Source organism: Mirounga angustirostris, unplaced genomic scaffold (assembly GCF_029215605.1).
Source record: "Mirounga angustirostris isolate CCGP_5_RB_7025 unplaced genomic scaffold, mMirAng1.0.hap1 SCAF_1, whole genome shotgun sequence".
NCBI classification, from domain to species: domain Eukaryota; kingdom Metazoa; phylum Chordata; class Mammalia; order Carnivora; family Phocidae; genus Mirounga; species Mirounga angustirostris.
The window spans coordinates 159,577,960-159,605,422 of NW_026991709.1; the positions used below are offsets into that span (position 1 = coordinate 159,577,960).

Genomic DNA, 27,463 nt, shown 5'->3' on the forward strand with positions numbered 1-27,463 from the left:
AGCTAGATGTTCCAGAGCTGGGAGATGACTCTGGCATCCTCACAATTTTTCCATTTCTGAGTTCAAGGTGGCTGTTGCCATAAGTCACCTCTCAGTGGGGAAGGAAAAGGGCAAGGGGAAAGGCCCGTCCATACTTTTCATGGCAATGCCTAAGTGGCACACATTCCTTCCATTCAATTCCCATTGGCTGTTATATAATCACAAACCCACAACTATCTGCCAGAACGTGGGAAGATGGAGTCTAGTTGGGAGGCCGTATGCCCACCTAAAACTTTTAAGGAGACAACTTGTCCTTTTTAAAAAAAAAAAAAAAGATTTTATTTATTTGACAGAGAGACACAGCGAGAGAGGGAACACAAGCAGGGGGAGTAGGAGTGGGAGAGGGAGAAGCAGGCTTCCCGCCGAGCAGGGAGCCCGATGCGGGTCTCCACCCCAGGACCCTGGGATCATGACCTGAGCTGAAGGCAGACGCGTAATGACTGAGCCACTCAGGCGCCCCGAGACAACTTGTCCTTATCATGGTTCAGGCATGAGATCCTGGTGTCTATTCTTTTAAGTACTTGTCTGTCCTGTCAGATCCTGAACCGCGTCAGCTGCTTTCCCTGCTGGCTTGTGCCTCCGGGCTGGAGCTGAAGTGCCCACCATTGGTTAGGTCTTCTGGCAGAGCACCATGCTTGAAAAAGGACAGCTGCTTTACTGGCTTAATTTGCTACCGTCCTTCACCCGACCTGCCCACCACAGCTCTGGACACCATGAGGGAGTAGCCACCAGAACCATACCCACCTATCAAGTGGCCTCTCCCGTGCTCCTGGGTCCTTGTCTAAGGATCTTATGATCCCAGCAGTATGCTCATCACACACTGATTGACCGCATCTCTCTGAGTAGTGACACACATACGTAACCTCTCTAACCAACCTCCTCCTCCGAGTAAGTAGCTTTTTCTTCCCTGGGCCTTACATTTCTTATTTTAAAAGAGGGTGACTTCAATTACTGGTCCAGCTCTGATGAGCCCGGCGATTCCAGAAGAGCTCGAAAAAACTGAGGCCCCACGCAAATGACAGGGAAACGTGAAGGAATTTACGAAGCCCGGCCAGCTCGAACTCCTGGAGAGCACTTGCTCCGCTCCGCCCGAAGAGGCGTTTCAGCGCCGCTAGCTGGAGTCTGCGCCTTCCGCTTCTGGAGCTGCCTAGCCTCTTTTGCGCAGGCTAGGTTCAGCTGCCCCAGGCCTTTGGGAGGATTTAGTTCGTTCAGAGGCATGAGGACGAGCGACTTCCACAAGGGCATGTTTGCCCTCACCAGGAGAAGCAAAAAGGGGGACGGAGGGATGCCACCTACAGTACCAACCATGACCCCAAACAGTTTAGACTCAACCACATCTAGCCTCGCCCGCTTCCGCAGTACCAATAATTAACACGAGAAAAATTTGCACTCATTATCGCGAGAGCAAAACCAGGGGCTGGGGCCAAAAAAAGGTGTCTCATTGCGCAAGCGCAATTTTGCCAACGCCCCCATTCTTCGTGCGCGTGTATTGGTGCAACGTCCCGGCGCCTACGAAAGGCCAGCCTTACGCGAGCGCGCTTGCGTTTCCTCCTCCCCTTGTCAGTTCTCATTTCACTTCCGGCTCCCACTTCCGGTCCTTCCCCTTCGTCCTTCCGACAGAAAAATCGGTGGTGCGGTCACATAGAGTATTTGTTCCCCGCCAGGGTCGGCCTTGCCTGAGGCAGTGAAGCTCCGGGGGCTGGGGCCGCGCGGCCCCAGGGAAGCGCCCTCACTCAACCATGGTGAGTTGGGTGGGTGCGTGATGGAGGGGGCGAGCGGGCGGGCTGTGAGGGCTCCCGGCCGCATTCGGGGCGCTCGTGGTGCAGGAGCACAGCTGGGCATCACTGCAGGCTTCAGAAATTGGGGGAGGAAACGGGAATCTCGAGAGCGGAGTTACCTTCTCCGGCAGTGTTTTCATGTCGATCAAGCGCTTTAAGTTATCGCTCGGGAAAAGTAAGGCAAGGAGAGGCGCAAGAGCCGGTTGCAAGTCACGGTGCCTGGCGTGGGCCCACTTGTTTGTCTCCAAGTCCCATACGGGAGGTGAACAGCGGTTGTGACAGTGTGTTTCTGGGTTATTTGATTTATGTGTCCTCGGTCTCCCCCACGAGATAAAAGCTTCATGAGGACAGGGTCTTTCCACCATTGCTTTCTTAATGTCTAATACGGTGTCTGGCACGTTGTAGGTGTTCAGTAACGATTGAATGGATGGCATAGTGCTATTGCGTGAGGGTGTGATCTCTGTGGTCTGGAGTGGTTTGTTGGCTTCTCCATTCGTTCAAGTAGCGCTCACGACATGTAAATGTGAGAATGCACATAGCGCTGGTACAAAGAAGTTGCTCACACATTTTGATAACCATAGTATTTTCATTAAGTGAAGTCCCCATAAGAAACACACGAAGCAGTAATAGGTTGTAGATGTATCGCAAGCTCTTGTAGATTAATGAACCCAAGATCTGAAGAAGGAGAGAAACTAGTGGGCTAGAAACAGCCCTTTCTGTGGGAGAATATGCCCCAAATTACTGCTTCATACTGCCCTGCTCAGCCTTGAGGCTCTTTGTTTCCGAACTCTAACAAGCATAGGGAATCCATCTCTCCATTCACTAGCAGGGGAGAGGGATCCCTAGGCCTGGATATTTCTGGGTACAGGAGTTGTTGGTTATTTTACAACACTTTCACCATCACACATTTGTATTTGTGGGCTCCCATTACCCTGGGTTCCCTTATCACATTGATTCATGGTGGGGGGGGAGTTCCAGTAAGTCCCCTTAAAAAGAAGACCCATGGCTAAATTGCTAGTACCTACCATCCTATCTTAAGCATGGAGTAAGCATTGAGAATCATTAAATTAAATATTCAGAATCTCTAGGATTTAATGAAATAGATAGGACACTGTCTCAGCCTTCAAGATGATGGCTTCCCCTGGGAAAGCTGCTCTGTTTTATTCCTTAGTAGATAATGTGTTCATGTGTCCACCAAGCTTTCGCCAGTTTTTTTCCTGTGTTCATTGAAAGGGAGGGCCAGAAAGGAGACTTAAATTGAGCTCACTTTTGCTGAGTATCTATAAACTGCATACCTGATGTTTTCATATATTTTTCTTGTTAAGTCATCATGACATCTCTGTGAGATAATCCCTATTGTAATCCCTATTGTAAAGATGGGGAAACTGAGAAACTACTTCTCAGGGATGGTAAGTGGAAGAGCTGAGAGTAAAATCAAGTCCCTGACTCAGCAAGTCCTCTTTCTACTTATACTACAACCCAGAAAACATGTTCTGTGCTTGACACCGTGTTTTGGGGACAATTGTCTTGACACTAGTGTGACAATACTTAGGTAAAACTCAGTTTGGAAAAGCCAGTCTTGGGCGCCTGGTGGCTCAGTCGTTAAGCGTCTGCCTTCGGCTCAGGTCATGATCCCAGGGTCCTGGGATCGAGCCCTGCATTGGGCTCCCTGCTCTGTGGGAAGCCTGCTTCTCCCTCTCCTACTCCCCCTGCTTGTGTTCCCTCTCTCGCTGTCTCTTTCTCTGTCAAATAAATAAATAAAATCTTTAAAAAATAAAAAAAAAAAAGAAAGAAAAGCCAGTCTTTTCTTCTCAAATTCTGCTGGCAGGAAACAGACAATTGGGATGCTGGGTGGGAAGGACCATGGTAGTTATAAACCCAGACAAAAGTTAGCAACCCAGTTGGGACGAAGGGGCCACAGAACTTCCTGGGATGGTGATGACACAGGTGATACATTGTGAAGGATGGATAGGAGTTAGCCAGATCCAAGGGGGTGGGGACAGTGGAGAAGTAAAGATTTTAAGTGGAGGGAGCAGTGAAAGTAAAGTCACAGGATTTGGACATCTTTTTTTTTTTTTTTTGTTACAGTGTATATATACTAGTTCAAACGTTATGCTTGTGACTGTCTTTGTGATACTTTTCTCTAAAAACTACATGAAAAAAAGGTTACTTTTTTTTAAAGATTTTATTTATTTATTTGACAGAGAGAGAGAGATAGCGAGAGCAGGAACACAAGCAGGGGGAGTGGGAGAGGGAGAAGCAGGCTTCCCTCTGACCAGGGAGCCCGATGCGGGGCTCGATCCCAGGACCCGGGGATCATGACCTGAACCAAAGGCAGACGCCAATGAGCCACCCAGGAGCCCGAAAAAAAGAGTATTTTAAACATGGGCATTTTTCTTCCCTTCTCTCTTAGGCCCGAAATGCAGAAAAGGCCATGTAAGTATCAACTTAATTTTGTTTGTAAATTTTATGTAACTTAATTATCACCATAGAGCTCTTTTTGTGTTTGGTCCTTTTGGTATGTTTCTTTCTCTACATGTGTTAAAATAGTATTCCCATATTTGCTGTTTGTTTTCCCCATTAGTGTTTTCTGACAGATCCCAGAACTTATACTGGATAAACATTAGTTCACTTGGAGATGGTGCAGGGGCTGTGAGAGTGACAACTGGGCACCCCATGATATTAGTCTTTTAACATCTGGATGTGTTGCTCACCACAGTGGTCTGATGAGTAGAGTTTCCCATAGTCTTTAAATGCAGTGTAAGTAAAATGGATACTTGGATGTTCAGGAACACCAACGGCTTTTTTAAGTCCCACTGTTGGAACATGAAAACCCCTAACTTCTCTGTGGTGTCTTCATCTCTCGCACATGCTCGTGTATGCTTTCTTTTTTTTTTTAAATGAATAATTTTTATGAAAAAGTATATAATAATATATATATATATATGAGTCATATTAATGAATACCTTACATGATGGTCATGAGTAGACCTGCCCCATCTAGGAACTTGGGTGACAAATCTGTGAGCAGTATCTAATGGAGTCTTCTCTCTTCCTGGTAGGACGGCCTTAGCAAGATTTCGCCAAGCTCAACTGGAAGAGGGAAAAGTGAAGGTTGGTGTAAATATTCCTCATGAATTGTAAAGCATCAAGCATAAATGTGGTAAAACTCCCTCCTGAGCAGACTAGACTTCCTATTTCTTGTCTGTACTTGCTGACATTCTTATAGTCTGTACACTTGAATTCCAGGTGTGCCTCCCTATAGCTGGGGCAGTGTGATGACCTAGCTGCTTGTTCTTCTACCTCCTCTGTATGATGATAATTGGCTTCCCATATTATCCCAGCTCTGTTGAATATTGAATAATAGGAAGGGCTGGGGAGAGCAGCTCTAAGCTGCAACCAGTAAATGATCGCAATTCATGGAGGCTCAGCCAGGTCAGGAATAATATGTACCATTCTTTCAATGTTTTTGTTTTGTTTTTTAAAAAAATTATATACATATGTGCTCACACACATACATGTGTATACACACATGTATGTTTTGTTCTAAACACTGATAGCCATTATTTCTTAAGATAATATGAATATGCCATGGAATGGATATAATCTAGCTTACTTAGCCATCTCTCTGTTACTGGAATTTTAAGTTGTTTCCAGTGGTTCACTCTACTAGATACAGTGCAGCCTATGTATGTTTTTGCATGTATACTTGTTTCTTAAGTAGAGACCATAGCGTGAAATGTAAGGCTTGATGAAGATCATCTGGAACTGAAGCTTCAAATGTATTTAGACCATTAGACATTTAGTCTTCAGGGCTGAATCAGTTGGGGATGCTGCATAAAGCTTGTAACTAGGACAGTGGCAACATGTGTATTTTGCTTCTTCTTAGGAACGAAGACCCTTCCTTGCCTCAGAATGTACTGAGCTGCCCAAAGCTGAGAAGTGGAGACGACAAGTATGTTCTGGGTGAATCTGGTCTTAGTAGAAGTAACAAGTCTCTGTTTCTTTTTGGGTTGAAGTATAGTTGACACAGAATGTTACATTAGTTCAGGTGTACAGCCTGGTGACACCACACGCATAGCTACCATCTGTTACCGTAAACACTATTACAGTACCATTGACTGTGTTCCCTATGCTGTACCTTTTCCCCCATGACTTATCATTCTATAACTGGAAGCCTCTCCCTCCCACTCCCCTTCACCCATTTTGCCCATCCCCACTCTCTCCCCTCTGGCAGTCATGAGTTGGTTCTCTCTATTTATGGGTCTGTTTCTACTTTTTTATTTGTTTATTCTTTTGTTTTTTTATATACGTGAAATCATGTGGTATTTGTCTTCCTCTGTCAGACTTACTTTACTTAGCATAATACCCTCTAGGTCCATCCATGTTGCAAATGGCAAGATCTCATTCTTTTTTATGGCCGAGTAATATTCCATTGTGTATGTACACCTCATCTTCCTTATCCATTCATCTGTCCCTGGATACTTGGGCTGCTTCCATATCTTCAGTATTGTAAATAATACTGCAATTAACATATATTTTTTCCAATTAGTGTTTTCATTTCCTTTGGGTAAATACTCAGTAGTGGAAATATTAGTTCATACAGTATTTCTATTTATCATTTTTTTAGGAACCTCCATATTGTTTTCCATGGTGGCCGCACCAGTCTACATTCCCACTAACAGTGCACAAGGGTTCTCTTTTCTCCACATCCTTGCCAGCGCTTGTTATTTCTTGTCTTCTTGATTCTAGCCATTCTGAGAGGTGTAAGGTGGTGTCTCATTGTGGTTTTGATTTGCATTCTGATTGTTTCTTATTATCTAAATGATCCGTTACCAGAATTCTAAGTATTTTTAATTACTAATTTTGAGTTCTGTTTTTTCTGTGCTTTCAGACATATTCAGAAGTCATGAGAATTTATTACCTTATATTTTTTTTCACAGATCATTGGAGAGATCTCTAAAAAAGTGGCTCAAATTCAGAATGGTAAGCTAACCTGTCTTTTAAAGTGTTGATTCTCAAATCCACAATTAGACTTCGGGATTTCAACACTTGTCTCTCAATAATCAATAGAACAAGTAGATAAAAAATCAGTAAGGACATAGAAGAACTGAACAATAGTATTAATCAATTTGACATTTATAGAACACTCCAGGGGACATTTGTATCTGGAGAAATTTTTAGTTTTACAACTTGGGGTGCTACTGGCATCTAGTGGATAAAGCCGGGGATGCCGCTAAGCATCCTCCAGTGCATTCTACAAAGAATTTTTGGCCCAAAATGTCAGTAGTGCCACTGTTTAAAAACACAGTTCAAAAGGAAATTGAAACCTGAGTAGCCTTCTATCTATTAAAAAAAAAAAAAAAATTTTTTTTTTCTTTTTAAGTAAACTCTGTGCCCAGTGTGAGGCTTGAGCTCATGACCCTAAGATGAAGAGTTGCATGTTGTACCGACTGAGTCAGCCAGGCACCCCTATATCTATTAAAGAAATTGAATTTATCATTAAAGCCTTCCAGCAAAGAGAACTGCAGGTCCTGATGGCTTCCCTGGTCGGTTGTACCAGACATTTAAGGAAGAAATAATACCAGTTCAACCTAGTTTCTTCCAGAAAATTGAAGGGAAAGGAACACTTCATCATTCATTTTATAAATTTTAGTATTAGCATTACCATGATACTAAAATAAAAAAAAAGACATTATACGGATAGAAAAAAACTGCCACCCAATATTCCTCATGCATATAGACATAAAAATCTTCAACAGACATAAAAATCTTCAATAGAATATTAGCAAACCAAATCCAGCAATTTATAAAAATGATAACAAATCACAACCAAGTGGGATTTACCCTGGAATGCATGGGCTGATTTAGCATTCAAAAATTAATATAATTCACTTATCATCATTCTAAAGTAGAGAAACCACATGCTCATCTCAGTAGATACAGAAAAAGTATTTGGCAAAATTTAACATTCACTCATGATGAAAACACCACTAATTGGGAATAAGAAGGAATTTTCGGGCGCCTGGGTGGCTCAGATGGTTAAGCGTCTGCCTTTGGCTCAGGTCATGATCCCAGGGTTCTGGGATCGAGTCCCACATCGGGCTCCCGGCTCAGCGGGGAGCCTGCTTCTCCCTCTGACCCTCTCCCCTCTCATGCTGTTTCTCTCTCGCTCGCTCTCTAAAAAATAAAGAAAATCTTAAAAAAAAAAAAAAAAAAGGGAATTTTCTTTTTTTACTCTGATAAAGCACTTCTACCAAAAAACCTATAGCCAGCATCATAATTAATGGTGAAAGATTGCATGCTTTCCTCCTAAGGGCAGGAACAAGGCAGATAACCTATTCTCACCACTTCTATTCAGGGTCTTACTGGAATTCCTAGTCAGTGCAGTAAAGCAAGAAAAGGAAATAAAAGGCACACAGATTGGAAGGGAAGAACTATAATTCTCTGTTCTCAGATCATGTAACTTTCCATGTAGGAGATCCCAAGAAATCTATAGAAAGATTTCTTTCTTTTTTTTCTTTTTTTTTTTAAGATTTTATTTATTTATTTGACAGAGAGAGACACAGTGAGAGAGGGAATACAAGCAGGGGGGAGTGGGAGAGGGAGAAGCAGCCTCCCCCTGAGCAGGAAGCCCGATGGGGGCCCGATCCCAGGACCCTGGGACCACGACCCGAGCCGAAGGCAGACGCTCAGCGACTGGGCCACCGAGGCGCCCCTATAGAAAGATTTCTAAAATGAATAAGTGAGTTTAGCAAGGTCACAGAATAGACGGTCAATACACAAAAATCAGTTCTATTTTTATAAAGTAGCATTGAAAAATTGGTACTAGAACATTTTTAGAAAGTGCTATTTACAAAAGCACCAAAACACAAGAAATACTTAGGTATAAATCTAACAGAACATATGTGCAATCTGTATGCTTTTTTTTTTTTTTTTTAAGATTTTTTTTTTTTTTTTTTTTGAGAGAGAGAGAGATGGCAACAGAGAGCACAAGTTGGGAGGAGAGGGAGAAGCAGGCTCCCCACTGAGCAGGGAGCCTGACACAGGGCTTGATACCAGAACACCAGGACCATGACCTGAGCCAAAGGCAGACGCTTAACCAACTGAGCCACCCAGGTGCCCCATTTTTTTTTTTTTTAGGATTTTATCTATTCATTTGAGAGAGCGAGAGAGAACACATGAGTACTGGCAGAGGGCGAGGGAGAAGCAGAGTCTTCTGCTGAGCAGGGAACCCGTGCAGGGCTCGATCCCAGGACCCTGGGGTCATGACCTGAGCCGAAGGCAGACGCTTAACTGACTAAGCCACCCAAGTGCCCCTGCAATCTGTATCCTTAAAACTACAAACACTGATAAAGGAAATCAGAGACGATCCCAGTACATGGAGAGATACACAGCATTCATGGATGGGAAGCCTCAGCCTAGTAATGATGTCAGTTCTGTCTCTTTTCAAATACTCACAATCAAAATCCCAACAGGGTTTTTGTTTTGTTTTGTTTTGTTTTTTAAGATTTTATTTATTTATTTGAGAGAGAGAGAGAGAGCACATAAGAGGGGGGAGGGTCAGAAGGAGAAGCAGACTCCCCGCCGAGCAGGGAGCCTGATGCGGGACTCGATCCCAGGACTCCAGGATCATGACCTGAGCCGAAGGCAGCCGCTTAACCGACTGAGCCACCCAGGCGCCCCCAACAGGGTTTTTTTTTTAATAGGTTACCAGATTTTTTTCTACATTTTAAATGGAAAGGCAAAGGAGCTAGAATAGCCAAAACAATTTTGAAAAAGAACAAGATTGGAGTATTCATACCACCTGATTTTTAAGATTTAATATAAAGCTGCTATATTCAAATAATATATTGGTGAAAGATGATAGGAACAGAGTAAGAAGGGCAGAAATAGGGCCACACATGTGGCCAGTTGACAAGGTACAAAAGCCATTCAGTGGAGAAAGGGAGGGATACTCCCTTGCAATAGCCACGTGATATTTTATTTAACGGATCAGGGGTCATTAGCCATTTTCCTTCCTCTGGTGGGTCCCCCAGCTGCTCGCAGCCTTGGCTGCCATAGACAACACCTTCGCAAAGTCCCTTGTGCATATTCCTTTATAACGAGTCCCTTAGGCTTAATTCTCAGGGTATAGTCTTTGCCAAAAGATGTCCCCATGTAACGACACATTGCTTTTCTGAAAGGGTGAAACCAGCGCAGAATGCTCCCAGGCCCTGGTGCTTGTACCAGTCTCACTGCACATTGCTGGCGTTGGATGCCAGGTGCCCCCCCCACTAAGGTATTTTAATAATTGGGTAAATGGAACTGCAGGATTGCTTCAGTTTATATTTCTTCAGTTGCTAATGAGGAGCAAGCTGTTTTTCAAGGATTTTTTTTTCCCCTGCGCTGGTGGGAACTTTGTTCCTAATCCTTGCTTTTCCTTAGGTGTTAATGGTTTTTCTTAGAAATTTATTTTATTTTATTTTTTAAAGATTTTATTTATTCATTTGACAGAGAGATAGAGAGATAGTACAAGTAGGCAGAGAGGCAGGCAGAGGGAGAGGAAGAAGCAGACTCCCCCCTGAGCAGGGAGCCCAACGCGGGGCTCGATCCCAGGACCCTGGGATCATGACCTGAGCCGAAGGCAGCCGCTTAACCGACTGAGCCACCCAGGTGCCTCCTTTCTTAGAAATTTAAATGAATATTTTTGTACCAGATACTTTTGTTAAGTGTTGGCATTCATTTTTTTTTTTTTTTAAAGATTTTATTTATTTATTTGACAGAGAGACAGTGAGAGAGGGAACACAAGCAGGGGGAGTGGGAGAGGGAGAAGCAGGCCTCCCGCGGAGCAGGGAGCCCAATGTGGGGCTCGATCCCAGGACCCTGGGATCATGACCTGAGCCGAAGGCAGACTTAACGACTGAGCCACCCAGGCGCGCCCCCCCCCTTTTTAAAGATTTTATTTATTAATTTTTTTTTTTAAAGATTCTATTTATTTGAGAGAGAGAATGAGACAGAGAGAGCATGAGAGGGGGGAGGATCAGAGGGAGAAGCAGACTCCCTGCTCAGCAGGGAGTCCGATGCGGGACTCGATCCCGGAACTCCGGGATCATGACCTGAGCTGAAGGCAGTTGCTTAACCAACTGAGCCACCCAGGCGCCCCTTTATTTATTAATTTGACAGAGAGAGACAGCGAGAGAGGGAACACAAGCAAGGGGAGTGGGACAGGGAGAAACAGGCTTCCCGCTGAGCAGGGAGCCCGATGTGGGGCTTGATCCCAGGACCCTGGGATCATGACCTGAGCCGAAGGCAGACGCCTAACGACTGAGCCACCCAGGCACCCCGACATTCTTTTTTTTTTTTTTTTAAGATTTTATTTATTTATTTGACAGAGACACAGTGAGAGAGGGAACACAAGCAGGGGGAGTGGGAGAGGGAGAAGCAGGCCTCCTGCCAAGCAGGGAGCCCGAGGTGGGGCTCGAGCCCAGGACCCTGGGATCATGACCCAAGCTGAAGGCAGACGCTCAACGACTGAGCCACCCAGGTGCCCCCCGACATTCATTTTTAAGGGTATAACATTGAGTGCTATTTTCAAGAAACGATATTAACATTTTTGTTTTCTAGCTGGTTTAGGTGAATTCCGAATTCGTGACCTGAATGATGAAATTAACAAACTGCTAAGAGAGAAAGGACACTGGGAAGTCCGGATAAAGGAGCTGGGCGGTCCTGATTATGGAGTAAGTAAGCAGTGGTCTCAGTGGATCTTGGGGGTAAGCCAGCGAGCTTTTTTACCAGCCTGGGTAGCTTTGCATCCTCTGCAGCTCCCAGCCCATGTCTGCCACAGAGTAGGCACTTGAGGAATGAAAGAAGGTTTGGGAAGTGCACGATGCATGTGGACAGGAAACATGGAAGGGGTGGGTAGGATAATTCTTTTTTTTTTTTTTTTTAAGATTTTATTTATTTATTTGACAGAGAGAGACGCAGCAAGAGAGGGAACACAATCAGGGGGAGTGGGAGAGGGAGAAGCAGGCTTCCTGCAGAGCAGGGAGCCCGATGCGGGACTCAATCCCAGAACCCTGGGATCATGACCTGAGTTGAAGGCAGACACTTAACCTATTGAGCCACCCAGGCGCCCCGGGTAGGATAATTCTTAAACATCCCAAAGCACAGCCCTCAGAGCAGACAGGGCACCTGTGTTTACTGCTCAGGTGGTCTTGGGGTGCCTGGCTGGCTCAGTCAGTGGAGCATGCGACTCTTGTTCTTAGGGTTGTGAGTTTGAGCCCCATGTTGGGTGTAGAGATAATTAAAAGAATAAAAATCTTTAAAAAACAAAAGAAAAACGACCATGGTCCTTTTGCATCATCCCTGAGCTCCTTGGAAGTCGGGGCAGCCATTGTTGGGTTCTTTACCTGAGGGGGCCTCAGGGGCCCTCCTTTCTTTGGACTATCATTTTTTTTTTTTAATGTTTTGTTTATTTATTTGTCAGAGAGAGAGCATAAGCAGGGGGAACAGCAGGCAGAGGGAGAAGCAGGCTCCCTGCTGAGCAAGGAGCCCGATGCGGGACTTGATCCCAGGACCCCGAGATCATAAGCTGAACCGAAGGCAGACGCTTAACCAAGTCAGCCACCAAGGTGCCCCTCTTTGGACTATCATAAATTCAGTCCTCTGTACTGGCTGTCAAGTTTTTAGGACCATTACCCATTGTGAAACACATGCATACCAACTCTCTATCACAACCCAGTACACACAAAAATGTACTGAAAAAATACATGGTGATGCATGTTGATATTTTCTATTCTGTTATATTTTGATTTTAAAAAATTGATGATTGTGACCCACTTAATTGACTTCATGACTCACTCATGGGTCTTAACTTTAAAAAATACTACCCCAGAGTCCTCCCCATTTATTCGTTTGTGATGAGATCTACCTCAGGTCATTTGACCTGATCAGTGAGCTGTAATGTGTTATGTAGGAAGTATGTGAAGTTTTTCTAACCTGCTGGTATTTTCACTTTTATGACAGTTTAACACACATAATTCTCACTTTAGTACTTGGCGTAAAAACGAAGGAGAGGCATTCATGTTTCTTGAGCCCTGGTTTTGTTCTTGGCACTGCATGAGGAACTTTCTCACTTACTCTCTTGAGCAGTTTGGTGACGGTGATTTTATGTGTCCTGTCAAACAGCTTTAAAGTAATGCAGAAGTTTGGTAACCCTCCCGGAAAAATGACCTCAGAAGCAATAAAAAATGAATATGTAAGGTATTCTTAACTGCCACCACCCAAAGTCAACATTAATTTTCTTAAAATTTTCAGTGTTATTTTTTATTGAAATATAGTTGACACACAATATTACATTTATTTCAGGTGTACCACATAGTGATTCAACAATTCCGTACATTATGCCATGAGCGTTGTTAACCATCTGTCACTACACAGTTATTACAACATTATTGACTATATTTCTTTAAAAAAATTTTTTTTAAAGTTCCAGTATAATTAGTTTCAGGTGTATAATATAGTGACGCCACAATCCTGTACATTACCTAGTGCTCATCATGATACATGTATTCTTAATCTCCTTCACCAATTTCACCCATCCTCCTCCCTCCTCCCCTCTGGTAACCATCAGTGTATTCTCAGTATTTAAGAGTCTGGTTTTTTGTCTCTTTTTTTAGTTTGTTCATTTGTTTCTTAAATTCCACATATGGGGAAAGTCATGTGGTATTTTTTTTCCTCTGGCTGACTTATTTTACTTAGCATGATACCCTACAGATCCATCTATGTTGTTACAAACGGCAACATTTCATTAATTTTTATGGCTGAATATTCCATTGTGTATGTATATTTATATTTATATATTTATATATATATTTCATTATATATATGTGTGTGTGTGTGTATCCCATGTCTTCTTTATCAATTCATCAGTCGATGGACACTTGGGTTGCTTCCATAGCCTTAGCTACTATGAATAATGCTACAGTAAACATAGGAATGCATATATCTTTTCAAATCAGTGTTTTCATTTTCTTTGAGTAAATTCCAATAGTGTAATGACTGGATCTTATGGTAATTCGATTTTTAATTTTTTTAGGAACCTCCATACTGTTTTCCAGAGCGGCTGTACCAGTTTGAATCCCCACCAGCAGTGCAGGAGGGTTCCTTTTTCTCCACATCTTTGCCAACACTTGTTGTTTCTTGGGTTTTTTTGTTTTTTTTTTTAAAGATTTATTTATTTATTTGAGAGAGCGAGAATGAGAGAGAGAGAGAGAGTACATGAGTGGGGGAGGGTCAGAGGGAGAAGCAGGCTCCTCGCTGAGCAGGGAGCCCGATGCGGGACTCAATCCTGGGACTCCGGGATCATGACCTGAGCCGAAGGCAGTCGCTTAACCAACTGAGCCACCCAGGCGCCCTTGGGTTTTTGATATTAGCCATTCTGACAGGTGTGAGGTGATAACCACACATTGTGATTTTGATTTACATTTCCCTGATGATGAGTGATGTTGAGTATCTTTTCAGTGTGTCTGTTGGCCATCTTCATGTCTTCTTTGGAAAAATGTTCATGTCTTCTGCCCATTGTTTAACTGGATTGTTTTTGGGTGTGGTTTAATTTCTGTATAGTTTGGATATTAACCTCTTATTGGATATATCATTTGCAAATATCTTCTCCCATTCAGTAGGTTGTCTTTTAGTTTTATTGATTGTTTCCTTTGCTGTGCAGAAGCTTTTATTTTGATGTAGTCCCAATAGCTTATTTTTGCTTTTATTTCCTTTGCTTCAGGAGACATATCTAGAAAAATGTTGGTATGGCTGATGTCAGAGATATTACTGCCTATGCTCTCTTCTAGGACTTCTGTGGTTTCAGATCTCACATTTAGGTCCTTAAACCATTTTGAGTTTATTTTTGTGCATGGTGTAAGAAAGTGGTCCAGTTTCATTCTCCTGCATGTGACTGTCCAGTTTTCCAAACACCATTTGTTGAAAAGACCATCTTTTTTTCATTGGATGTTCTTGTCTCCTTTATTGTGCATTAGTTGACCGTATAATCCTAGGTTTATTTCTGGGCTCTCTGTTGTGTTCCACTGATCTATGTGTCTGTTTTTGCCACTATCATATTGTTTTGATTATTATAGTTTCGTACTATATCTTGAAATCTGGAATTCAGCTTCATTTTTCTTTCTCAAGATTGCTTTTGCTGTTCAGGGTTTTTGTGGTTCTATAAAAGTTTTGGTATTATTTGTTTGAAATATGCTGCTGGTATTTTGATAGGGATTGCATTAAATCTATAGATTGTGTTGTGTAATACGGACATTTTAACAATATTAATTCTTGTACATGAGTGGGGAATGTCTTTGTCATCTTCAATTTCTTTTATCAGTGTTTTATAGTTTCAGAGTATAGGTCTTTCACCTCCTTGGTTAAGTTGATTCCTAGGTATTTTATAATTTTTGGTGCGATTCAACATTAATATTTTAATGTATTTCTTTATCTAGAGTTTTTTCAGATTTTATTTTTAAGTAATCTCTACACCCAACGTGGGGCTTGAACTTACAACCCTGAGGTCAAGAGTTGCATGCTGTACCGACTGAGCCAGCCAGGTGCCCCTCTTTCTAGAGTTTTTTAATGCTTAACAATTTTATTTCCATTTTCTATGTGTAAAAATAATATATTTAGAATCTTAGTTTCACAAGATGAGAAGAGTTGTGGAGATGAATGGTGGTGAGGGTTACATGATAATTATGAACATATTTAATGTCACTGAACTGTCCACTAAAAATGGTAAATTTTGTTACATGTATTTAACCACCATGAAAAAGAAAAGAAAAAGTAGTACATTGTCATTTAAGGTCAGAAAAGTGTAAAGAAGCAGAAGAGCATTCAGTCAGAGTGCTATTACCTGGCTGCAGCTGCTTGAATAGTTCCTTCCATTGTTTGACTGTTAATGCCATGACTGAGATCACACTCACTGTATGTATAATTTTGGTTGTAGCATTTGTGCTTCATTCCAAAATGGTAACATTGGTTATGTAGATACTACATAGTTCTGTGCAAAAAAGAGAGAGAAAATATAAAATAAAAAAATGTAAAAATTATAAAATATTAAAAAACTGTTATATTCTATGCATGATATAGAATATGTTATATATTTTTCTAGCCCAGAGAAATAACTGCTAGTGACATTTTCTATGTATCTTTCTAGCTTTTTTTTCTATGTATATGTATGTTCATTTTTACAGGATTGTTTCTTACTCAACTATGTGCTTGGTTCACTTAATAGTGTATCAGGAACATAATTTCATGTCAATAATCATTTGTATCACTATTTCATTTTTTATTTTTATTTTTTTTTTAAAGATTTTATTTATTTATTTGACAGAGAGAGACACAGCGAGAGAAGGAACACAAGCAGGGGGAGTGGGAGAGGGAGAAGGAGGCTTCTTGCAGAGCAGGGAGCCTAATGCGGGGCTCGATCCCAGGATCCCGGGATCATGACCTGAGCCAAAGGCAGACGCTTAACGACTGAGCCACCCAGGCGCCCCTGTATCACTATTTTAAAAAGCATTTTTGAGAAAGTTGTATAATCAGTAGAGAGAACTCTTATATACCATTCATACAGATTCACCAGTTTTTGATACTTTGCTGTATTTACTTTGTCATTTTCTTTGTGTACCTTGAGATTTATTTTTTCTGAACCATTTGAAGCTTAAATACATCATGCTTCCTTACCCCTTAATACTTAATATCTCTGTGTATTTTCTTTTTTCCTCTCTGTGTATTTTCTAAGAGTAAGAATATTCTCTTACATAACCGTGGTAGAATTATCAAGTGTAAGACATTTAACTTTGATACAATCATTTTATCCATCCTACTTGGCTGTTTCACTGATTTTCCCAATAATCTCCTTTTTAGCATTTCCCCCTCTAAGACAGGACCTAGTCCAGGGTCACATACTACATGTGGTTGTTGACATCATCATTTTTGATGGATAGAATTTTGTCTTCAGGATGTATTTCATTTGTCTTTTACTGCTTGTCATTAAAGTTGTTTGCAATTGTTTCTTTAAGTTTTGTCACTTAGGTCATATCATAAATGTTTTCCTAAGGCAATACAAAAGTTTCATAAGAATCATCATTTTACAGGTATAGAATATATTCCATCTTTGACTATGCTATAATTTACTTAAAACATCCTCATACTGTTAGGTATTTAGACTGATTTTAATTTATGAAAAAAATGTACCTAAGTATTTTTCTCTGTACATCAATGTTTTCCCACATTCAATGTTATTATCTTAAAGTATATTTGCAAACATGGAAATAGTGGGTTAAAGGATCAGATCCATTTTCTCTTTTTCCTTCCCAATAAGAAAGTTGGCCCTAAAATGCTGGATCATGAAGGGAAAGAAGTCCCAGGAAATCGAGGTTACAAGTACTTTGGAGCAGCGAAAGATTTGCCTGGTGTCAGAGAGCTTTTTGAAAAAGAACGTAAGTAACTGCTAATGTGTGTGACGGTTTTAGCCTCTGATTGCTGGTGATCATCATAACACGTCTGTGTAGGCTGGGTGCTTTTCCTGTATTGTTTCTCAGCTGCACGGCAGTGGTGTCAGAATTATTGTTCCCAGATTTGAAATGAGAAACTGTAAGTATTAGGAGTTGAAGTCATAGGCCCAGGGCACAAGCTGGGACTGGGAGGTGGCTCCAGAATCAACTGGTACCAGATGCTCACCCTTGGCACGTGCCAGTCTCTCAGCCCCAATGTTTTCCCTGTTTGAAGTTGCCTCTGATTATCAGGGCAGGCTCTGATGTTCATTGAAACGGGTTCCTCTTTCAGTTACTTATTAGTTGAAAAATCCCTGCCTGAAGAACAAGTACAACCTTGGGCCAAACCCCAGGAGGTATAAATGGAGAAAAGCGGAACGGCTATGTGTGGATCCATGCTGCTGGTCCCCTCACCTGACCTGCCTTCTCCCTCCGTGGCCCTGGGGAGCTTCAGCCAAACCTTGGCCTTCCAAAATGCACTTGGAAACCACTAGCCTGGAGTGTTGTGGATTTTTAATTTTTCTATAAAGTCTAAACACGTTATAGAAAAAAGGATGAATAGCAGAGAGGAATGACACTAGTATTCTCACCGCTGTTGGCATTCTGCTCTGTTTCCTTCCAGTCAGTTTTTCTGTTGGTTTAAAAATATACTTCTACTATATTAAGCCCTGCTTATTTTTAAATTAATTATGCCCAAACTGTTTGGCATGTGTTATTAACAACACTTAAAAAAAATTCAGGGGGAAGTGCTCCTGGCTGGCTCAGTCTGTTAAGCATCCGACTCTTGATTTCGGCTCAGGTCATGATCTCAAGGTCATGAGATTGAGCCCTGCATTAGGCTCTGCGCTTAGCGGGGAGTCTGCTTGGGATTCTCTCTCTCCCTCTTCCACTGCCCCTCCCCCCCTCTAAAAAATGATCTTAAAATAATAATAACATTAATTCAGGGGGTGCTTGGGTGGCTCAGTTGGTGGAGTGTGTGACTCTTGATCTCAGGGTTGTGAGTTTGAGCCCCATGTTGGGTGTAGAGATTACCTAAAAATAAAATCTTAAAAAAAATAATTCATAGTTTAAATATCATGCTGTTCATTATGAAAGTAATATCATTTTATTATAGAGAAGTTGTAAAATACAGAAAATCAGAAAAAAATTGTCTATATTTTCACATCCTGTAGATGACAATTGTTGACATGTTGGGGCATATTTCCTTCCAGTTTTTAAAGGGAAATGACAACCCAACAGATTGGTCAAAGAATCAAAGCTGATAATTTAAGAAGAAAAAATTCATATGTATAAAAATACATACGTGGAGGGGGGCTCCTCTGTTGAGGTTATGCTGTACATAATACTTTTTTAAATTTGCATTTTTCTAAAAAAATCAGTTGTAGATTTTTTTTTTTTTAAAGATTTTATTTATTTATTTGAGAGAGAGAGAATGAGAGACAGAGAGCACGAGAGGGAAGAGGATCAGAGGGAGAAGCAGACCCCCCGCTGAGCAGGGAGCCCGATGTGGGACTCGATCCCGGGACTCCAGGATCATGACCTGAGCTGAAGGCAGTCGCTTAACCAACTGAGCCACCCAGGCGCCCCTAGATTTTTTTTTTAATAAGAAAGTGCTTAGGTCTTTTTTTTTTTAAGATTATTTTATTTGGGGGGGGGGAGAAACAGGCTCCCCGCTGAGCAGGGAGCCCAATGGGGGGCTCCATCCCAGGTTCCCGAGATTATGACCTGAGCCGAAGGCAGACGGTTAACCGACTGAGCCACCCAGGCACCCCGAAAGTGCTTAAGTCAGTCTTAATGAGTATAATTCAAATAGCACTGTCCCCTGGGTTCCCCCCATCCCTGTGCCCCTGGATCACTGGTAATCACAATTATGTTTCGTGCGTTCCCTTCCAGGCCTTTTTTTATGCACTTACATGCTTATTTCATCAGCTAAATTTCATCAGTATGAGTGACAGATGACTCATCCCCAGTTCCGTTTAGGCAGAAAAGTGAATTTATTGACACACATAACTGAAAAGCCCACGGGTAGTTTGTCTTCAGGAATGGCTGATTGCAGGTCACATTTCCTCTATTTTGTATTTTTGACTTCCAGCCTGTGAGCTTGTTTCTCTGTCTAGCTCTCTGCTTGTGGTGGCAAGTGGTCCATCATCAGTTTACATTTTGTCCTCTCTCAGCAAGAGATTTTTTTCCCCCAAGCGGTTCAAACAAAACTCCTAGAATTGAAGCTGTTTGGCTTTGATCAGATCATAGTTCAATCCTTAAACCAGTCCCTGTGACAGGGAGGGATGCAGTGTTCTGAGCCAGCCAGGTTTTAGCCCTGTACCCGGTGCTGGGTGCAGCCAGCATCATCACAGGACAGGGACCAAGAGTGGTGCAGGGGTGGACAGACTCGCCATTACCAGCGTCAGGGTGATAGGTGGAGGCCTGCGAAGACCCAGTGGCCCTCCCATACCTGTTGTGTTGTGCTCTGCATTGATGTCCTCCCATCGTTCTGCTTAGAACTCTGTGAGTGGATGTGAAGAACTAAAGCATAGGATATGAATTTACTTTATATAACTATTCATCTATTGGTAGACCTTTAGCTATTTCTAGTTTTCTGTAGTTATAAAATTTTTGCTGATCTGATGGTAGAAAATATATTATTTTTACTTTTTATTTCCCTGATTACTAATGAAATTGATAATTGAATTCAATTACTTTTTTTTTTTTTTAAAGATTTTATTTATTTATTTGACAGAGAGAGCGAGCACACAGGCAGGGGGAGCGGCAGGCAGAGGAGAGGGAGAAGCAGGCGTCCCTGCTGAGCAGGGAGCCTGATGCGGGACTAGATCCCAGGACCCTGGGATCATGACCTGAGCCGAAGAAGGCAGCTGCTTAACCAACTGAGCCACCCAGGTGCCCTGAATTCAATTACTAATTGAAATTTTTATACATATGAATTTTTTCTTCTGAAATGATCAGCTTTTACTCTTTCACCTAACTGTTGGGTTGTCATTTCCCTTTTTTTTTTTTTTAAGATATTTTAGTTTTAAGTAATCTCTACCCATCGTGGGGCTCAGACTCATGACCCCAAGATTAAGAGTCCAATGCTCCACTGACTGAGCCAGGCAGGTGCCCCTACGTTTTGAGTTTCAAGAATTACTTAAATAATCTGAATAGTAACCCTTAGTTTGAAAATATTTTCTTCAGGACTTTCTCATTTATCTTTTTGGTTTGTTTATAGTTTCTTTTGTCTTATCTCTATATTTACATTTTTCATCATATTTTTTTTAAATTAAACCTCATGACATTTCCTGTGTTATCAAAACACCTTGTGAAATGGCTATAGAGGGGTCATAGGGTACCCTATTCCCCACACATCCTGTAGTTGACAGCCCTGGTTATTCCAGGTTTTCACGACCCTCTAAACAATGCACATCTCTGTGCCTGCTTTTGTTTTTGTTTTTTAAATTAGGATAAATGCCTTCTAAGTAGACTAATTGGGTTGAAGGTTTCAAAACTGATTGAAAAAAGGGTTGTACCACTTACGTAATTCTGTGGCTAGTATAGGAAGGGCCTATAAAGGGCCTATGGTGTTTTCTTGAGCGCACTCCCTGGCTGTGTAACATTGTATAGGATGCTGGCTCAAGTGTGATTGTGGTGGGATGTTTAGCTAAGTTGGTGCGGTTTCTTTTAGCTCTTCCTCCTCCAAGAAAGACACGTGCCGAGCTCATGAAAGCAATCGATTTTGAATACTATGGTTACCTCGATGAAGATGACGGTGTCATCGTGCCTTTGGAACAGGAATATGAAAAGAAATGTAGGTCTATGAGCAATTTATTTCATTATAGATGGCATCTGGTTTCTGTTCTGTCCTTTGAAAATGGGTTTTTACATAGTGCTGTGTGCCAAAAGCGAGTTTGTTTTATTGCTGATGGTCTTCAGAAGACATTGGCTGCTAATGACCTAACCCTCCGTAACTGTGATGCAGTCCGGGGCTGTGTGGGGCTAGAAGCAGCATGTGGAGGATGCCCAAGAGCAACATCGGACCTGTTCCCCGTCCATGGGGAGTTTATTATCTGGATTCCTTCCAACATTGGCCTTTCTTGAAATCAGGAAATGGTGCCCATATAAGTGGCTTTTCTTTTCTTTTTTTTTTTTAAAGATTTTATTTATTTAACAGAGAGGTAGAGAGCACAAGTAGGCAGAGAAGCAGGCAGAGGGAGAGGGAGAAGCAGGCTGTCCACTGAGCAGGGAGTCCAGTGCGGGGCTGGATCCCAGGACCCTGGGATCATGACCTGAGCCAAAGGCAGCCGCTTAACCGACTGAGCCACCCAGGCGCCCCTTAAGTGGCTTTACGATCTGCTTTAAACGCAGCCAATATGTTACCACTGTAGAGCAAGATGGGTGGCTCTTTCTGAGTGCTTCCTCCATGCCAAGCCTTGTGCTGAGCATTTTATGGACCCTGTCCTGAAGCCTCCTGATGGCCCTGTGAGGAATAGTTAGTGCTGATCTTCTGGTGGTGTGTTGAGCTAGGGCTCTGGGGGCAGGTGGTCAGGAGCCTGAGCCCTTTTCCAGCAGCATATACTACTGTCTCCCTTGTCATGTGGGCATGTCAGGAAGCTACTCAGGTTGCTAAACTGGGGATGATCTGGGGACGTCCCCTAAAAAGCTGCCTTGTTGTGACTTCCACCTAGAGCTGTGGTATGACCAGACTACCCCTCATATCCCACTCCTGCCTGCCAGGGCAGAGTGGAGGGCTCTCTTCTTCAGAGGGGACATGTTGGCCTTGCCTGACTAATTCAGAGGCCTGACTAAGCAGCACCTGTTTCTCCAGTCAGGGCCGGATTGGTGGAAAAGTGGAAAGCAGAGCGAGAGGCCCGGCTGGCAAGAGGAGAAAAGGAGGAGGAGGAGGAAGAAGAGGAAGAGATCAACATATATGCTGTCACCGAGGAGGAGGTACTCTGGGCAGTGGGGGCCCCGGTGCTCACTGCTCCGAGCCACAAAGGCTGGGCCTTGGGAGAATCGGTGGAGTGGTAGGAAGGCTTAGCTCATTGGTGAGCAGTCAGGGTCAAAGCCTGGCTCTGCCCCTATCTCCAGGTGAGAACTCCGCTTCCTGACCTGGAAGATGGACATGAGGCTCATCTCGCAGCATCCCAGGGAGGGTTCCAGAAGGGAATGGCTGTGAGAGCACCTTGTAAACTGCTTTACACCCAGAATTACTTACCTCCTGAATATACTGCTCTCCGACTTCTTTTTTTTTTTTTTTTAAAGATTTTATTTTTATTTATTTATTTGAGAGAGAGAATGAGAGACAGAGAGCACGAGAGGGAAGCGGGTCAGAGGGAGAAGCAGACCCCCCGCTCAGCAGGGAGCCCGATGTGGGACTCGATCCCGGGACTCCAGGATCATGACCTGAGCCGAAGGCAGTCGCCCAACCAACTGAGCCACCCAGGCGCCCCTGCTCTCCGACTTCTAAACACATTTGAAGCCGTATGAGTTATAGCCCCTGTCCCCATCGCTTCTCTTTATTTATGTATTCATTTATTTATTATTACCATGATTTCAGGTTCAATTATAGATCTATTGCTTATACTTTACAAAGTACCACAGATTGGTTGGCTTAAACACCAGGAATGGATTTACTCGGAGTTCTAGAGGCTGGAAGTCTGAGATCAAGGTGTCAGCAGTAGGTCTCATTATTTCCTTTTTTTGTTTGTTTTTAAATGGCAGTGCCAGTAGCTCTTCTGCAGTCTTAACACCCCCACACCCCCATGGTAGAGATAGAAACCAGCCCAGAGCAGACAAGGGACTGATGGAGAAGGTCATGGCTGAGGTGGAGCTGTGATCCTGCCTCTCTGGCAGAGCCTCCTAGCTTCAGGCTCTCCTGAGGGGCCTGCCATGCAGGCCTCACTCCTTGGACACATCGAGAAAGAATAAAATGGATTTGCTGGGCTGAGAAGGGGAGGGGCATTACTTGTGCATGGGCGGTAGGTCAGGTCCCGTGTGAGGAGCTTGCTGTGATATCAGTGGTAAAGAAGCAGGCTCAGAGAAGGTTAGTGACTTGGTCAACATCACACAGGATATAGCCGACCTGAGGTTCCTGTGCAGGCCTGGCTGATGAGCAGTGGGGACAGTGAAGCATTTGAAGTAAGCTGGCCGCATGCCCTAGGAAGGTCTCGTCCTGTCTCGTCTCGTCTCGTCTCCTCTCTCCTCTCCCCTCCCCTCCCCTCCCCTCCCCTCCCCTCCCCTCTCCCCTCCCCTCCCCCCTCCCCTCCCCTCCCCTCTCCTCCCCTCTCCCCTCCCCTCCCCTCCCCTTCCCCTTCCCCTTCCCCTCCCTCCCTCCCTCCCTCCCTCCCTCCCTCCCTTCCTTCCTTCCTTTTTTTTTCCCCTGAGTGGAGTCCAGTGAGGGCTTGAACTCAAGACCCTGAGATGAAAACCTGAGCTGAGATCGAGAGTCAGATGCTTAACCAACTGAGCCACCCAGGCACCCTTACCTAGGAAGGTCTTCTTTAGCTGCAAATATTCATTTGCTCTTTCAGCAGCTGTTTGCCTAATTAGTGGCTACTGTGAGCCAGGCCCATGCCAGGGGCACAGCAGTAAACAAGCTCTGCTTATAGCTTAAAGTCAGTGGGGAGACAGCCCAGTGGGTAGAGTCGATGGAAAACAGTGGCTGTCACAGAGATAGTGACACGGTGTGGGGAGAGCCCGTGAAGCCTTTCCTGGGGAATTGACCATTCAGCTGAGGCCTGGAAGATCAGGAGAAGTTAACCAAGTGAGAGGCGGTGAGGGAAGAGTGTTCCAGGCAGAGGGGAGCAGCATGTACTGAGAGACGCTGTGGGAGTGTGAGGGACAGAGGACAGGCCAGTGTGGCTGAAGCACAGTGTGGGCTGCTGGTGGGGAGAGGAGAGGAGGCGGGAGAGAGGGGCAAGGCAGGACAAGCACCCCAGCTCCACCGGGAGGAGGCTTTGCCTTTATCCGGAGAGCAATGGCAAGCCACCAGAGGTGGTTGTGGGTCTTTTTTAAAATTTGAAATAATTTAAAGGAAGCTGTAAAGGTAGTACAGAGCTTCCTGTGTATCCTTCACCCAGTTTTCCCCAATGGTTACATTTTCCAAAGTTATAGTACAATATCCACACTAGGAAACGGAATTGGTGTAATGAGTGTATAGAGTTCAGTGTCTTTTATCATGTGTAGATTTGTGTAACCACCATTTGTTTGTTTGTTTGTTTGTTTGTTTCTTTCTTTCTTTCTTTTTTTTTTTAAAGATTTTATTTATTTATTTGAGAGAGAGAGAATGAGAGAGAGAGCACATGAGAGGGGGAAGGTCAGAGGGAGAAGCAGACTCCCTGCCGAGCAGGGAGCCCGATGCGGGACTCGATCCCGGGACTCCAGGATCATGACCTGAGCCGAAGGCAGTCGCTTAACCAACTGAGCCACCCAGGCGCCCCTGTTTGTTTCTTTTTTTAAAGATTTCTTTATTAGAGAGAGTGCATGTGGTGGGGAGGGGCAGAGGGAGAGAGAGTCTTAAGCAGACTCTGCGCTCAGCATGGAGCCTGACGTGGGGCTTGATCCCACGACCCTGAGAGCATGACCTGAGCTGAAACCAGGAGTTGGCTACTTAACTGACTACGCCACCCAAGTGCCCCTGTAACCTCCATTTCAATCAAGATACGGAGCTGTTCCCTCCATGCGCTGCTCCCTCACAGTCACACCTCCCTCCTTCCCCCATCCCTCACCCCGGCAAACTCCAGTCTGTTCTCTGTCTCTGTAATTCTGTCATTTTGAGAATGTTTCATAAGTGAAATCATACCTTATGTCACCTTTGGGGATGGTCCCTACACTCAGCACAATGCCCTTGAGATCCATCGGAGTTGTTGCATTCAAGAGTTCATTCCTTTTTATTGCTGAGTAGTAGTCCATATAGAGAGAAGTATGCAAGTGGTAAGTGGGCAGGTCGGTGCATTTTCACAAGGCAAACAACTCCATGGAGCCGATACCAGGTGAAGAAATGGAACGTGACCATGACCAGCACCCTAGAAGCTTGCTCCTGCCCTCCTGGGTGTTACTCTTCTTACCTCTCATAACCCTTAAGCTCTTACCTGCTTCTGAACTTGACGTCAGTTGGTGGAATCATGCATCTCTTTGGTGTCTAATGATCGTGGGTGTTTGTTTAGCATCCAGTTTGGGGCTATACCAAATAAGGCTGCTGTGGCCTTTCTTATTCATAGGCAGCCATTTATGTTGTGTGTACATGGAGGAGTGGAATTATCAGGTCATAGGGGAGGCTTGTGCTGGGCTTCAGTAGATAACAGCTAAATTGTTTCCCAAAGTGCTGGGCCCGGTTTGCACTCCTACCAGCAGCATCCGAGACATTCCACTGAAGGGTCTCCAGCCGGCTCCACTGGGCAGCGGGTGTGCCGAGAGGTTGGTGCGGGGCATCCAGCGCCTCACAGGAGTCCTCTCTTCAGGTTTCCAAAGCCACAGTATTTCCTTAGGTGATAAGTAATCTCTTTTGACTCATGTGCAGACTCTGAGTTGATCTTTTTTCTGTATGTGATACATTTTAAAATCTTAATTAAACAAAATAGATAACATTTACAAGGTTCAAAAGCCACAAAAATACATAAAGATCAACAAAGGTTCTCTAGTTCTCTAGGTGCAGAGATGTACCTGGTTCTCACGGCTCTCGCTAGTTTCTTTTCTTATTTTCTTTCCTCAGACAAAAGGTGGCATAATTTACACAGTGCTTTGTTGCTTTTTAAATAGTTAATGGTGCGTCTTCATGTCTTTCTGAGCACTGAACTTCCTCATTCCTTTTGTTTTTTCCTTTTAAACAGCTGCATAGTTGTGCATTTTTGTAGTGGTCCCAGCCTGTGTTTAACGGGCTCCTGCTCACTGACTTTTTGGTGGTTCTATTTGTAGTCTGACGAGGAAGGCAGCCAGGAGAAAGGAGGTGAAGACGGGCAGCAGAAGTTCATCGCCCACGTCCCAGTGCCATCCCAGCAAGAGGTAGGACAGAGGCAGGGAGCTGCCCTTGCTTGTGGGGCTTCCCCAGCGCCAGGGGCCTCTCCTCTAAAGGAGACTGCACAGAGTGGGGGAGTGGGTTTTCCTCCTCCTTCCTATCCCTTAGGGCAGCTCTGACCCCAACCGCATGCGCCTGGTCGCTCTGCTCACAATAGGGTGTGGAATCCGGGGGAGGCAAGATCTTGTCTGCGTTAGGGAATACTGAGACACGGTTGTTCGTACACTTCCAGTGGGGAAGAGTGGGGCTCTGGGAGATGCCTCTGGGTTTTGGCTCCTTGATGGTCCCGGGAACTCCCTCCTGGCTGGGTTCTGGCAGGGCAGGGAGGGCCTCGCTGAGGAGTAAAGCATGAGCCCTTTCTTCTTGCCATCCACAGATTGAGGAGGCCCTTGTGCGGAGGAAGAAGATGGAACTCCTCCAGAAGTATGCTAGTGAGACCCTGCAGGCCCAGAGTGAAGAGGCCAAAAGACTTCTGGGCTACTAGGGCTGAGCTGGGACATGCTCGGGGTCTGGAAATCTGCCAGGAGGCCGTCATCCCCCGCTGGCCCTTGGTGAGCCCACTGGACTCTGCTGTCCTGGAATTGCAGATGGGCTGGTTCGTGCTGCGAGTCTTCCTGCTACTTCCCCTACCTTTTCTAACCCCCTCTCCTGATCTGAAGGGACGGGCTGCTGTGCCTCCCCGGCAGGCTGTCTGTGCTGAACCCTCAGCTGTCACTTTTGTACAAATGTTTGCTATTGTAGGAATCCATTTATTTTTATCTAGAGTGTGTAAAACAGGCTGCCTGTGTTTTACTTAGCTTTCTACTGTCATTCGCTGGGGAGGGAAGTCAACTTATGACTACCATTAAAAAGATGGCAGTTTTTCCTAAAAAGACATATTGCTACCTCCTCTTGAAAAATGAGAAAATGTGTCAACCCTGGGCCCACAGTCCCACGTGTCAGCCGCCAGCCCGAGCTGTTCCTTTTGGGTCGGGTACTACTCCCAAGTTCTCCATGGCCCACTCAGCCTGCCTCATTCCCTCCTGCCCAGGTGGCAGGAATTTCAGTTTGATACTTCTGTTTTATGACTCGTTCTGAAGAGAGCTATTTTTATTAAAGATTTTTTATATGAAAGGGCAA

The 27,463-nt window shown here is 43.9% G+C and overlaps 1 protein-coding gene across 2 annotated transcripts; it reads left to right on the forward strand.

Moving 5' to 3' along the window:
• Window positions 1–463: 463 nt before the first annotated feature.
• Window positions 464–27,463, forward strand: ISY1 (ISY1 splicing factor homolog). 2 transcript variants are annotated; one of them, XM_045904239.3, is made up of 11 exons: window positions 477–1,781; window positions 4,231–4,253; window positions 4,879–4,930; window positions 5,706–5,771; window positions 6,760–6,802; window positions 11,423–11,535; window positions 17,169–17,286; window positions 21,017–21,139; window positions 22,157–22,278; window positions 26,245–26,331; window positions 26,721–27,463. In XM_045904239.3, the coding sequence occupies exons 1-11, from the start codon at window positions 1,779–1,781 to the stop codon at window positions 26,826–26,828; spliced, it is 858 nt and encodes a 285-aa protein (XP_045760195.1). In that variant the 5' UTR covers window positions 477–1,778; the 3' UTR covers window positions 26,829–27,463. The 2 variants fall into 2 exon arrangements, with proteins under 2 accessions (XP_064447426.1, XP_045760195.1); XM_064591356.1 differs by lacking the exon at window positions 21,017–21,139 and having other exon boundaries at window positions 464–1,781.